Here is a 12993-nt window from a genome sequence, read left to right on the forward strand (position 1 = left end):
TGCTTGGAACTGGATTATATGACAGTGTAGAGTCATATAATCTGATTCAAAGCAGATATTGTGAATTATCTGCCTAGATTTTCTAGGTTATATGGCTGTGTGGAAGGGCCCTGAGATTCGTTGTCTAAAGTATCTTGTTAAACGATGGGTCCTTCCACACAGCCCTATATCCCAGAATATCAAGGCAGGAAATCCCACAATATCTGCTTTGAACTGGGTTATCTGAGTCCACACTCAGATAACATGGGATTTTTTGCCATGATATCCTGGGATATAGGGCTGTATGGAAGGGCCCTACAACTATTAAAATCCTTTCGTCAAAATGGCAATTTTCAGGAACCCATTGCGTTGAGCTGGTTTGATTCCACTTCCATGAACCCCAGGCTAAGGGATCCTGGGAGTTATAGTTTGGGCAAAGACCTTGACATACTACAACTTCCAGGACCCCATAGCATTGATCTGGTGAAATTAAACAGTGCATGAATTCTACAATATAATCGATGCACCCCAAGGAATGCAAAGCAGGCCTTCGATTTCCTCCACCGCCGGGTAAGAATTATTATTATTATTATTTGAAACACAACAGGATGACTCCACAGCACTCCACTGGCTGTTGTATTGGATCACACGTCGGACAGTTCCCATGTGTCGAGGACTGTGTGATGTATCAGCGAATATTATTATAATTATGTATTGTCAAAGGCTTAATTATTTATTATTATTATTATTATTATTATTATTATATTATTGTTGTTGTTGGAGATAAACAGAGGCTCAGGGCCCTTCCACACAGCCCCTATATCCCAGAATATCAAGGCAGAAAAATCCCACAATATCTGCTTTGAACTGTGAGCCCTTCCACACAGCCCTATATCTTGAAATATCGAGGCAAGAAATCCCACATTGTCTGAGTGTGGTCTCAGATAACCCAGTTCAAAGTAGATCTTGTGGGATTTTCTGCCTTGATATCCTGGGATATAGGGCTGGGTGGAAGGGCCCTGAGTCCACACTGCCATATATCTCAGTTCAAAGCAGATAATGTGGGATTTTATTAAACTGTGTGGGGCCCTTCCACACAACCCTATATCACAGAATATCAAGGCAGAAAATCCCACATTGCTTTGAACTGGGTTATCTGAGTCCAAACTCAGATATTGAGGGATTTTCTGCCTTGATATCCTGGGATATAGGGCTATATAAAAGGGCCCCGAGTCCACACTGCCATATATCCCAATTCAAAGCAGATAATGTGGGTTTTTATTAAGCTGTGTGGAAGGGGCTTTGAACTGGGTTATCTGAGTCCACATTCAGATATTGAGGGATTTTCTGCCTTGATATCCTGGGATATAGGGCTGTGTGGAAGGGGGGGAAAGGGTGAGTTTTTGTGCTGTCCTCCCTTGGGACTGCCCCCCTCCCATCCGGAATGTCACTCCCACTTCTGAGACCTTCCTCTGCAGATTGAGATTAAGGCGGCTCCTCTTTGCGCATGCTCCAAAGGCTCTGCATGAACTACAAAGGAGGGAGACCAATCCCACGCCTCAGTTTCTAGCTCCTCCCCCCGTGACGTAGGACAATGCCAGTGCCACGCAGACCCGGGAGGAGAGCGTAGTGAGAGGAGGAGGGGAGTTTGGCAGGCGGTGTCTGAGCAGAGCATCTTCAGGGGCAGCCATGCACCTGGGCGGGTGTGTCCTCCTCCTCCTCCTGCAAGCCCTGGCGCTGCTTTCCCTCCAGAGCGGAGCGGAAAAGGCAGGAGGGCCCTCGGATGAGGTGCAGATGGAGGTGGTGCACCTCCCCGAAGAGTGCCACCAGAAGAGCAAGAAAGGGGACCTCCTCAACGCCCACTACGATGGCTACCTGGCCAGCGGTGGCGCCAAGTTTTACTGCAGGTACACTCCGGGGGTGGGAGCCTTCCCGTGTTCACATTGGCTGCACAGGGCAATCCTGGTCACACTTGTAGGAAAGAAGCCTAAGTTCAGGAGCAGTGTGGTCATGCCTGAAATTGTGAGAATGACAATATGGTGTAGTGATTTGAGCATTGGACTAGGACCCCTTCTACAGTGCCATATAATCCAGATTATCAAAGCAGATCATCCACATGATCTGCTTTAAACTGGATTATCTGAGACTGCACTGCCATATATATTAAGATTGTCAACTCAGATAATCCACACTGCCCAATATCCCAGGATCTGATCCCAGATGATCTGCTTTATACTGAATATCTGGATCTACACTGTCATACACTCCAGATGATCAATTCAGATAACCCACACCGCCCTATATCCTAGGATCCAATCCCAGATGATCTGCTTTAAACTGGATTATCTGAGCCTACACTGCAATTATAATCAAGATGATCAACTCAGATAATCCACACCGCCCTATATCTCAGGATCTGATCCCAGATGATCTGCTTTAAACTGAATTATCTGAGTCTACACCGCCATATAATTCAGTTCAAAGCAAATAATCTGGATTTTATATGGCCTGAGTCCCTTCGGGGAGAGAGGGCGGTGTATAATTAAATTAATATTACTATGCAGAAGGGGCCTATGGTTCGGAGGCCACAGTTTAAATCTCTGCTGTGTCATGGAAGCCTGCTGACCTACCTTGAGCACATTGCATCCTCTCAACCTCAGGCTCCATCTACACTGACCATTTAATGCAGTTTCAGACATAGTATTGAAAACATTGGTTTAACTGTGCAGATAACAGGGAATACTGGAACCAGTTTGAGGACCAGATGACGATGACCCAAACTACAGAGCACTGATGTGAAATAAGGGTTTAATGCAGATCAAAGCTAGTCTCAAATTGCAATGGTCCAATAGTTTTGAGCTGCATTAAGTGGTCAGTGTAGATGAGCCCTAAGTGGAAGTTAAAGGCAAACTCTCCTCTAAACAAAGCCCACTGATAGAGTTGCCTATTAAAAAGAGAAGAACAATGTACACAAATTGGTATAACTATATAGTAAACATGCTAAAAGTGGAAATAACAAATTATAAATTGAACAATATAGACAACATTGAGAATGTTATAATAATTTAGAGAATGTATTAAAATGTGGAGTGGAAAAACTGAAACTAAGACTGATATTTCAAATGTAATTTCTGTAATTTATTGTATAAATTGTTTGTCAAAGGTGGAGGGTTGGAGGGTGGGAATGGAGTAAAGAATAAAAAAATTAAAAAGAAGAACATACAGGTACACCAATGTTTATGCCATGCTGACATGTTGAGAAATTTAAAAGGGAGGAGAAAACCTGGTGCTGAATGAAATGAAATTTAATCGCTGTTTTCATACTTATATGTCAAGATGGTTTCTTTAAACTGAGAAGTGTATTTTAAATAACTCTTTCTGCTTGTTTTTTTTTTCTTTGTAGTCGAACACAGAATGATGGTCACCCAAAATGGTTTGTCCTCGGTGTTGGACAAGTAATTAAAGGCTTAGATATTGCAATGCTGAATATGTGTCCTGGAGAGAAACGGAAGGTGATCATTCCTCCTTCGCTTGCCTATGGAGAGCAAGGATATGGTAAAATATATGACTGTTGTTGCTGCTGCTGTTATTGCTAATATTCTGCTTTATCCCAGAATTGGGACTTAAAGTGGCTCACAATATTTCCTTCCATTCAGCTAAACCTACAGCAAAAGGAGTATTCGATCTCATGGGTCGCAAGTGTGTTTCTTATTTCTTGTTAAGTATGCTTAGCAACATATATGGAACTTAATAGAGGAGGAAACACTTCTGCCCTGAGAAATTTACAGTCTAAAGCAGGGGTCCTCAAACTCTTTAAACAGAGGGACAGGTCACAATCCCTGAAACTGTTGGAGGGCCGGATATAATTTGAAAAAAAAATGAATTAATTCCTATGCACACTGCACATATCTTATTTGCAGTGTAAAAACACTTATAAATAATTAAAATGAAGAACAATTTTAACAAATATAAACTTATTAGTATTTCAATGGCAAGTGTGGGCCTGTTTTTGGCTGATGAGATAGGATTGTTTTTATTGTGTGCTTTCAAGTCATTTGAGACGTTGACCCTGAGCGAGGGCCAGGTAAATGACCTTGGAGGGCCGTATCTGGCTCTCGGGCCTTAGTTTGAGGACCCCTGGGCTACAGTTTGACATAGAGTAGTAAAAGGGGAACGTGAGGGAAGTGAGAGATGGGATAAACATCAGAAATGCTTGTGATGACTCCATTTACCATATATACTCGAGTATAAGCCGACCCGAATATAAGCCAAAACATATAATTTTACCACAAAAAACTGGGGAAACATACTGACTTGAGTATAAGCCAAGGAAATGCAGAAGCTACTGGTAAATTTCAAAATAAAAATAGATACCAATAAAATTATATTAATTGAGGCATCAGTAGGTTAAATATTTTTGAATATTTACTAAAACTGTAATTTAAGTTAAGACTGTCCATCTCTGATTAAACTGTTATTCTAACCTTAAAGTAAATGTGCTTACATATCCTTCCAATAATAAATAGAGTAAAATAATAAATGTAATAAAAATAATAGAATAAATTAATGAAAATGTAATAATAAAGTAATAAATGTAAGAAAATAATAATAGAGTAAAATAATGGAAATGTAGTAATAACAATAATAGTGGAGTAAAATAATAAATGTAATAATAATAGAGAAAAATAAATGTAATAATAGCAATCAATACAGTAAAATAATGTAAATGTAATAAAAGAGAGTAAAATAATGTAAATGTAACGATAATAATAACAGAGTAAAATAACAAGTATCTTTGACACTAGTATAAGCCGAGGGGTTTTTTTCAGCTTTAAAAAAGAGCTGAAAAATTTGGCTTATACTCAAGTATATACAGTACCTTTCTTAGTTACAATAGAGTATACACACAAACTAGAAGCCACAAACCGTATTGGTAAACAATCTAAACAAATGTAAGCCCTCTTTGATACCTGACAGCTCTGCTTTTTCATCAACAGCTTCAAATTGTACATTTTATGATTTACCTCCAAATCATGGTTTTAAAACATTGTTTGAAATGGCTTTGCAAATGAAGTTTAGCACCCACTACCTGTGCTGTGAACCAGTTTGGACAGGGTGGAAAACAACAGAATCCAGAAACTGGGAGATGAGTAGAGAGGCGAATCCCATAGAGCTGCTCCTAGTCACCAAGTAATGGTTAGGCATTAGTCCTACCAGGTTTACTGACTTAGTTGAGAAGATATTAAGTTAGCCGAATGAGCGTTTATGTATATTCAACATTATATATGTCTCTCTTATCTGAAATGCTCAGGACCAAAGGTTTTTCAGATTTTTGATTTTGTGGGTGTTGGAATACCTATATTTGCATATACATAGCGAATGAGGTATTGGCGGCGGGGGTGGGGGAGAGGGATAATTACATGTCTAATGCCCACTGAGGTTTTCAAGAAGTGTCATTTCTACCCTGTCATTAATCACTAGTTTCAGCAAAGTTTAGATTATGGACATAATTTTGCTGAAACTAGTGAGTAATGAAACAATAGTTCCACCAAATTAATGCACCTTGTCTGCTGGACACTAACAATAACTGTTTGTTTTAGGCTGTGATTGAAGAAGGATTTTTCTTTCCTCCTGCAACACTCTGTTCTTTGTCAGAATAGTCCTGCATGTTGGGCAAGATGGCGCTAGTTCTGAATGTCAAGGATGCATGTCACTTTCTAGCTTTTTTCACAGCTTTCCTATGGTAGGTATTGTTCTGTGAACTGTTGTCCCTGAATTCTTCTCATCCCTCTCCCTTTTCTCTAGTTTGGCTACTAAATCTAGAAACTGAGCAGTCTGAAATATGCTTCTTTCCTAGTGCGGTTCTTCTTGCATAAGTCTAAACTCTTCCATATTTTTTGCAAAAAAAGGTACTCCAGATACGTAATGAATTAAAAAAAGGTTGTGAATCTGTAGTTTACTGGCTCAAGGCTGCCTTAGGCTCTACGTTAGTAGTGGAATAAAGGGCTGGATTAAGACCTTTAGAAGCCTTAAGCACTTAAAATGTTTTGGTACCCCATATATATATCTAATTCAAAATATAAACGATAATAAGCCAAAAATTATATTTTTCAAAATGAAACAAAACTGACAGTATTATGGAAAATAATGTTTCCACCATTTTCAGTTTTGCACAATATGGTCCATGGTAAATCTAGCAATAGAAAATTTTTGTTGCCCTCCTCCCTTCACTTGATCCCCTAATTGTTTTGGTGTTTTGTACTGTTTTTGCTTAGCCCTGTTAGGACATTTTTGCCTCTCCACATATTTTGGCCAACAACTCCCAGAATCTTTAACTTTAGTCAGGCGGGGCTGATTGGTTGGGGCTGATTGAAGCTACAGGCCAAAACATATGGAAAACTTGGACTCATGCTTTATATAAAAGGTTTTTAAAATTCATAAATATTTTCCATTCACACATGGAAAAGGTTGTTGTGTTTCTAGTTTTCAATGCTGTGTCACAAAAACTCAAGAATGAATTCACAAATTAATAGAACAGTGGTTCACAACCTGTGTGTCCACGGATATTTTGGCCTTCAACTCCCAGAAATCCTAACAGTTGGTAAACTGGCTGGGATTTCTGGGAGTTGTAGGCCAAAACACCTGGGGACCCACAAGTTGAGAACCACTGGAATAGAAAGCTGCCTTATCCCAAATCATACCAGGTCAATGTAAGTCATCCCATCATTGCAGAATGAAACCCCTCTACTGCTACCTTGCTTCAGATCAGAGTCCATCTCCCAACTGAGGATTGAAACTGAGATCCTTTGTATACAGCTGTAATTCCTACCTGACAGAAATTTTGATTTAGACGTTTGTGACAACCATAAATGTGTATCAACAGCATGTGCATGCCTTGCCAACTATTTTCTTTTGATTGGCTATGCAAGCAGCCCCCTTTAATACTTCTACTTGCCTCTCCTTTGTGGTAGTCATCATTTCCCAGAGCCTACTAACTATATAATATTGTTGCAGGAGTATACTTGGACTTATTAAACATGGATCTTCTTTGAAGCTAATTTTGTTCTTTGAAAATTAGAAGTTTTTTGTCATCACTCTGTGGATCCCACCGCTTTGAACTCCTTGGAGGCCTATTTCAAATTCTGTTTCTTTGTTTTAATGGCTGTTCAGGCATGAATGACTACTGATTTGGTTCTTCTCAGGGGGTTTTCTCCCCGAGAACAAACAAAACAAATATCCTCAAACAAATCCAGTGGACTTCCTGATCTTATTACACCAGAGGAGCAAAATTCTACTGCTGTAGTGCCTGCATCCCTGTTCACCAAGGGACAACAGGCATTGCAGGCAGGCCAAGATCATTATGGCATTGCCAGGTCATTGAGAATGTTGCTTACTATTCCAAGAGAGGTCCCTGTGCTTCTGGCAGAGCACAAGGACCTCTCTTAGGCTGGATTTACACTGCTCTGTATCCTAGGATCTGATCTCAGATTATTTGCTTCGAACTGGATTATATCAGTCTACAGTGTCGTCTTGTCTGAGGTTAAAATGATTTGTTCTTAAAAGGTTCTTGTTCAATTACCAGAGCCAGCGAAAATCCCACCTAATGCAACTTTGATCTTTGAGATTGAATTGTATGCCATAACAAAAGGACCACGCAGCGTTGAAGCGTTTTCTGATATCGACATGGATAAAGACAAACAACTTTCAAGAGACGAGGTAATGTGAGAAATAATTCCGAAGCAGTCACCCCCCATTTCACCTATGCTTCCCTGGTTATAAGTAACCTACAATGTTTTACAGAGTGAGGCAGCATAACTTCCTTTTTTCAAAACTTAATAAAACCCATTGTATGAATCAGATTTTTTTTAAAAAAAAAATTATAATGTAGGCACATACCTAAAGTTTTGTTTTACGTAGTTTTGAAGATCAAAATAGGTAGGTGACGTCCCCCATTCTCCATACACTGAGTAAACTGATTTTTGGCGTTTGTCATGACAGCATAGCAGGCGTTATGTTGGCAATTTCTTCCTGGATGTTGGTCTTCAAATCTTGTAGGGTCCTTGGACGGTTCACAGAAACACGAGATTTCAAAAAACCCCATAGAAAAAAATCACAAGGGGCCAAATCTGGAGAGCGGGCCAGCCACTCCAAATCTGCTTGAAAAGTAGGCCTCAACGGCAAAAGCATGCTCCTCACTGTTCCAACGCATGATGGCAACTGAACTGTGTCAGGACAAAACTTTATACTCCCACCTCTCAAACGAGACCACTAGCGCTCCCCTATGTCTTCAACCGACTGAATGGCGTGCATTTTAAAAAGGAAGTTATGCTGCCTCACTCTGTATGTAATAAGGTAAAGATAAAGGTTTTCCGTTGACATTAAGTCTAGTCGTGTCTGACTCTGGGCGGTGGTGCTCATCTCCATTTCTAAGCCGAAGAGCTGCCGTTGTCCATAGGTATCTCCAAGGTCATGTGGCCGACAAGGCTGTATGGAGCACCGTTATCTTCCTGCCGGAGCAGTTCCTATTAATCTACTCACATTTACTCACCCTGCTCCCCGGACTCAAACTGCCGATCTTCCGGTCAGCAAATTCAGCAGCTCAGTGGTTTAACCTGACATATAACATATCAATAACATGTTATGTAATAACATATCAAAAATGAACTGGAGGCTGTCTTTTTACAGTCGTTTCATATATTAATATGTAGAAGTCTTTTGAGAGAGCAAGGGAGGAGAGCACTATCTACACCAGCAAATACCCATGTTTCTGAACCCCAAATAGTCATACTTGGCCCATACTCTTCCCTTGTTCAGCTGCGCTTAGAAAGGTAGACATCCACATGAGAGTGTCGGATTAGCTTATCAGAGTCTCCTTTGTCTTTAACTTTTCTCTTTTGTCAGTATGGAGCTTCCTGATTTTAGCAGTGATTCTCCTTAGGTTTCTTTGTGCCAAATGGCAAAAATAAATAAAATGTTTCTCCCCAATCATGCGTTGCACTTGTGCAGTGGTTCCTGCCCTTTGGTCCTTCAAGTGGTTCCTGCCCTTTGGACTTTAACTCCCAGAAGCCCCAGCCAATTGTCAGGAATTCTTGGGTCAGAAGTCTAAAATGCCTAGAGGGCCAAAGATTGGAACCACTGAACTAGTAGATTTCCACTAGAATGACAATAATTGTTTTTGCGCACATACCCTTGTGCCACCAAAACAAAAAACCAGCTCTAGAGGGTTTCATCATATTCTGGAACAAGCTGTCTGCAGAACAACACCATTGGGTTGAGTCCTTTGACTACAAGTTGTTTTTGCATCAGTGGTTTGATATCCAGCCCTGTTTCTCTGCCAGTGGAACAGGCACCTCTTATCCAAGGCATGGCATTTCAGCTCCCAAATCAACTCTGGAGGTTGGCTATGTGGCTTTGCAATACAAACATAACAAAAGTTGACATGATTGTGTTGTTTTATTTGTTTATTTAGATAGACCTTTATTTGAAGAAGGAATTTGAAAGAGATGGCAAGAAGCGCGACCCATTACATCACGAGAATGTTTTGACTGATATATTTAAAAAGAACGACCATGACGGAGATGGCTTTATATCTGCCAAGGAATACAATGTCTACCAGCATGATGAACTATAGCAGATTGTGGATGAAGGTCTGTTTCTTAACCTGTGTCCTGGTCTAGTCATTCTTCCCAAATTCACATGAAGCTTCTACAAGGGTATCCTCACTCATTCTTTCAGTGGCACGGCTGTGCCCACCATGCTCAAGCTAAGATGAAATCCAGGCTGCAGGGAAGCCCTGAACACACATCAGAAATGAAGACGGAGCTGTGGTTCTGCTGCTTGATTTCCAACCCTGAACATCTTTTGGTACACCCCAGTCCCATTGACCTCCTTAGAACTTTTGCATTGCATCGAGCCTAATTTGATAGATTATAAAATGGAAGGCCTTTTTGAGGCACATAATATTTTATATACCTTTGTTGCGATAAGTTTTTGTACCTTTTTGTTAAAAATAAAGTTGATAAAATGTTCAGAAGAAATAAAATGTGAGAAGGCGGAGTAGCAAGCGTGTTTCATAATCTCTGTAGAATGGTGGGGCTGAGAGGAAAGAAACGCGGTGCTACCTTAGTCCTAAAAATCATGCTGTAACAATGGTGTAAATACAGATGTTTTCCCTCTACACCAATGGTTCTCAACCTGTGGATCCCCAGATGTTTTGGCCTTCAACTCCCAGAAATCCTAACAGCTGGTAAATTGGCTGGGATTTCTGGGAGTTGTAGGCCAAAACACCCGAGGATCCACAGGTTGAGAACTATTGCTCTACACTCACTCCTAACCATCCACAAAACCCTCAATCATCTACAAAACCTGCTTCTTCGGCCTAAATAACAGCAGAAGATAGAACAATAAGATACTGATACAAAGATTGTAGCACACAAAAACTGTGTCTGTTCCTACAGAACCTTGTAAATAGTATAACTGTCTGAAGTCCACACTCCCACCTTGGGCTGCCACATAGGGTTTTCTGCCAAACAGGTGTTTCATGTTATGATATGATGGTGATAGCAGCTTATATTGTGAACACAGTAAAAATCCAGCATTGGATCACAATCTTGAATGATTCAAGCGGAAATGCAGCAGAGATGTGCAGTTTGTATCTGCATCCATGGATTCTACTATCCATTGCTCGAAAATAGAGAATGACTCCCATATCTTCAAGAGATATACCGTATTCATGAACTTACCATGAACACAAGAAATGATAATAGGAGAATTGAAATGAGCAACTTCCAGCAGATGCATACCATAGAAAATTCCCAGGGGGAGAACACATTTTGTTGGATATGGGTAGGTGGTACCACAATGTCATAACAGTATTTTTTTAAAACCCCAAAAGCAAACCTTGAATTTGCCACAAACCGAACACTACATTGATATGTAGGCACGCCCTGTTGTAGCCTCCCACCATTTCAAAGATCCTCGGACTCTTTCTGCCACTAATTTGAGTTGCTCACCATTTTTGATAAAGGGATGCCACTTTACTACAACATTCGCGCATCCACCAAGTTTGGTATCTACTAGAGGTCCTGGAACCACTGTATATTTTGGTTTCAGATGGAATATTCCCAGAAGAATATTCATGAGGAGGTCAGTTTTTGCATTCAGATTATCATTGCTAGATCTGTGTGCCCAATACTTTATCCAAATGCATTTGTTACTTCTCTCTCTCTCTCTCTCTCTCTATATATATATATATATATATGGGCAAAAGGGAAGGAAAAAGGAAGAGGGGCCAACGACGGGCAAGATGGATGGATGTTGTCCTTGAAGTGACTGGCTTGACTTTGAAGGAGCTGGTGGTGGTGACGGCCGACAGGGAGCTCTAGCGTGGGCTGGTCCATGAGGTCACAAAGAGTCGGAAACGACAGAATGAATAAACAACAACATATTCCTTGCTTGTTTACACTGTAGGCAGTGTGGTTGTTTTTTTCTCACAATAGCCCTGTGAGGTATGAAGATCGAGGACTTCATCAGACGTGTTAAGAAAGCGGGGTGGATCATCCTCTTAGCAAAGCATATTATCCTCTTTCATTTTAAAGACATCATTTTGTTTTTAAAATTGAATCAGATGCTTCAAGTGCCTCAGCCTTCTCCCATTCTGTCCTGTGTTCTGAACCATCACACAAGCGAGTGCAGTCGCCGCTCACTCTGCACTATTATAGCCTCTTCTTTATTTTTAAATTGATTCTTTTATGTGTTGTTGAAAGTTTTCATGGTCAAAATTATTGGGTGGCTGTGAGTTTTCCAGGCTGTATGGCCATGTTCCAGAAGCATTCTCTCCTGACATTTCACCCACATCTATGGCAGGCATCATCAGAGGTTGTGCAGTCTATTGGAAACTAGGCACGTGGGGTTTACATATCTGTGGAATGTCCAAGGTGGGAGAAAGAACTCTTGTTGCCTGAGGCAAGTCTGAATGTTGCAATTGGCCACCTTGATTAGCATTGAATGGCCTTGCAGCTTCAAAGCCTGGCTGCTTCCTGCCTAATTTCCAACAGACCTCACAATATCTGAGGATGCCTGCTATAGAGGTGGGTGAAACTTCAGGAGAGAATGCTTCTGGAACATGGCCATACAGAATGGAAAACCCACAGCAACCCAGTGATTCTTCTATTTTTACGCATTTTAAAAATGTATATATGTAGCGAGGGGCATATTTTTATATTTATTACATCATCCTTAAAGCCATTTGTTGCAGGGTAACCAAATAAATAAAATATAGGCCTTCTATTTTTACAAATGTCCTGACAGATAAATATTTAGCAGGAATTCTAGAAGCGCCCAGCAGTGCCAATTTTAGCATGCAATTTTAAACACAGTAGGAGATAGTGCCATCTAATGGCTATATCTTTGCTGTTAAAACAATAAATACTAAAGTATATCAGATACACAATTAAGCAAGAGGAATCATGCTTTCCCACAAAAAGATATGCCTTTATTATTTTTAAAAAATATATATTTTCAAATCCCTCAAGAGGAATTAAGAGTAGGAAGTCTCATAATTTTAGAAGCAAACTTAGCCTGTGCAATAATTATGACAAATATATAGACTAAATGGGAGAGGTAAGTAGGGGCACTGGCAATTTTAAATTTAAACATTTATGCTGTACTAATGTCTAGCTTTTATTTCTCTGTATTTTTAACCAGAGCAAACACAAGCATGTTCTTAATCTGATACTTCAATTAATTATTTATACTACCAATCAATAATTCATACATTTTCTTCCCATATTACTGTGGTGTAGTTAAGATAAAAACACATTGCTTTTTTTAGATGGAAGCTAATGTTTGCACATTATTCCTTAATTTTTTTTCCTATACATCACTTTAAATATGCTTAAAGGTAAAGGTAAAGATTTCTCCTCAACATTAAGTCTAGTTGAGTCCAACTCTGGGGAGTGGCGCTCATCTCCATTTCTAAGCCAAAGAGCCAGGATTGTCCATAGAGTCATGCAG

At 40.0% G+C, this 12993-nt stretch overlaps 1 protein-coding gene across 1 annotated transcript; it reads left to right on the forward strand.

The window, feature by feature from the left end:
- Positions 1-1550: 1550 nt before the first annotated feature.
- Positions 1551-10038, forward strand: FKBP7 (FKBP prolyl isomerase 7). The gene is made up of 4 exons (XM_060779782.2): positions 1551-1886; positions 3383-3534; positions 7562-7695; positions 9449-10038. The coding sequence occupies exons 1-4, from the start codon at positions 1669-1671 to the stop codon at positions 9608-9610; spliced, it is 666 nt and encodes a 221-aa protein (XP_060635765.2). The 5' UTR covers positions 1551-1668; the 3' UTR covers positions 9611-10038.
- Positions 10039-12993: the final 2955 nt, after the last annotated feature.

This window comes from Anolis sagrei, chromosome 1 (genome assembly GCF_037176765.1).
Source record: "Anolis sagrei isolate rAnoSag1 chromosome 1, rAnoSag1.mat, whole genome shotgun sequence".
Lineage (NCBI taxonomy): Eukaryota > Metazoa > Chordata > Lepidosauria > Squamata > Dactyloidae > Anolis > Anolis sagrei.

What these genes read in the sequence shown, in the direction of transcription:
- FKBP7 (XM_060779782.2), top strand. Translation starts at nt 1,669, where the DNA reads ATGCACCTGGGCGGGTGTGTCCTCCTCCTCCTCCTGCAAGCCCTGGCG. An exon ending in GGCGCCAAGTTTTACTGCAG is followed by an intron (nt 1,887 to 3,382) that starts GTACACTCCGGG and finishes TTTTCTTTGTAG; the next exon opens with TCGAACACAGAATGATGGTC. An exon ending in CTATGGAGAGCAAGGATATG is followed by an intron (nt 3,535 to 7,561) that starts GTAAAATATATG and finishes TTCAATTACCAG; the next exon opens with AGCCAGCGAAAATCCCACCT.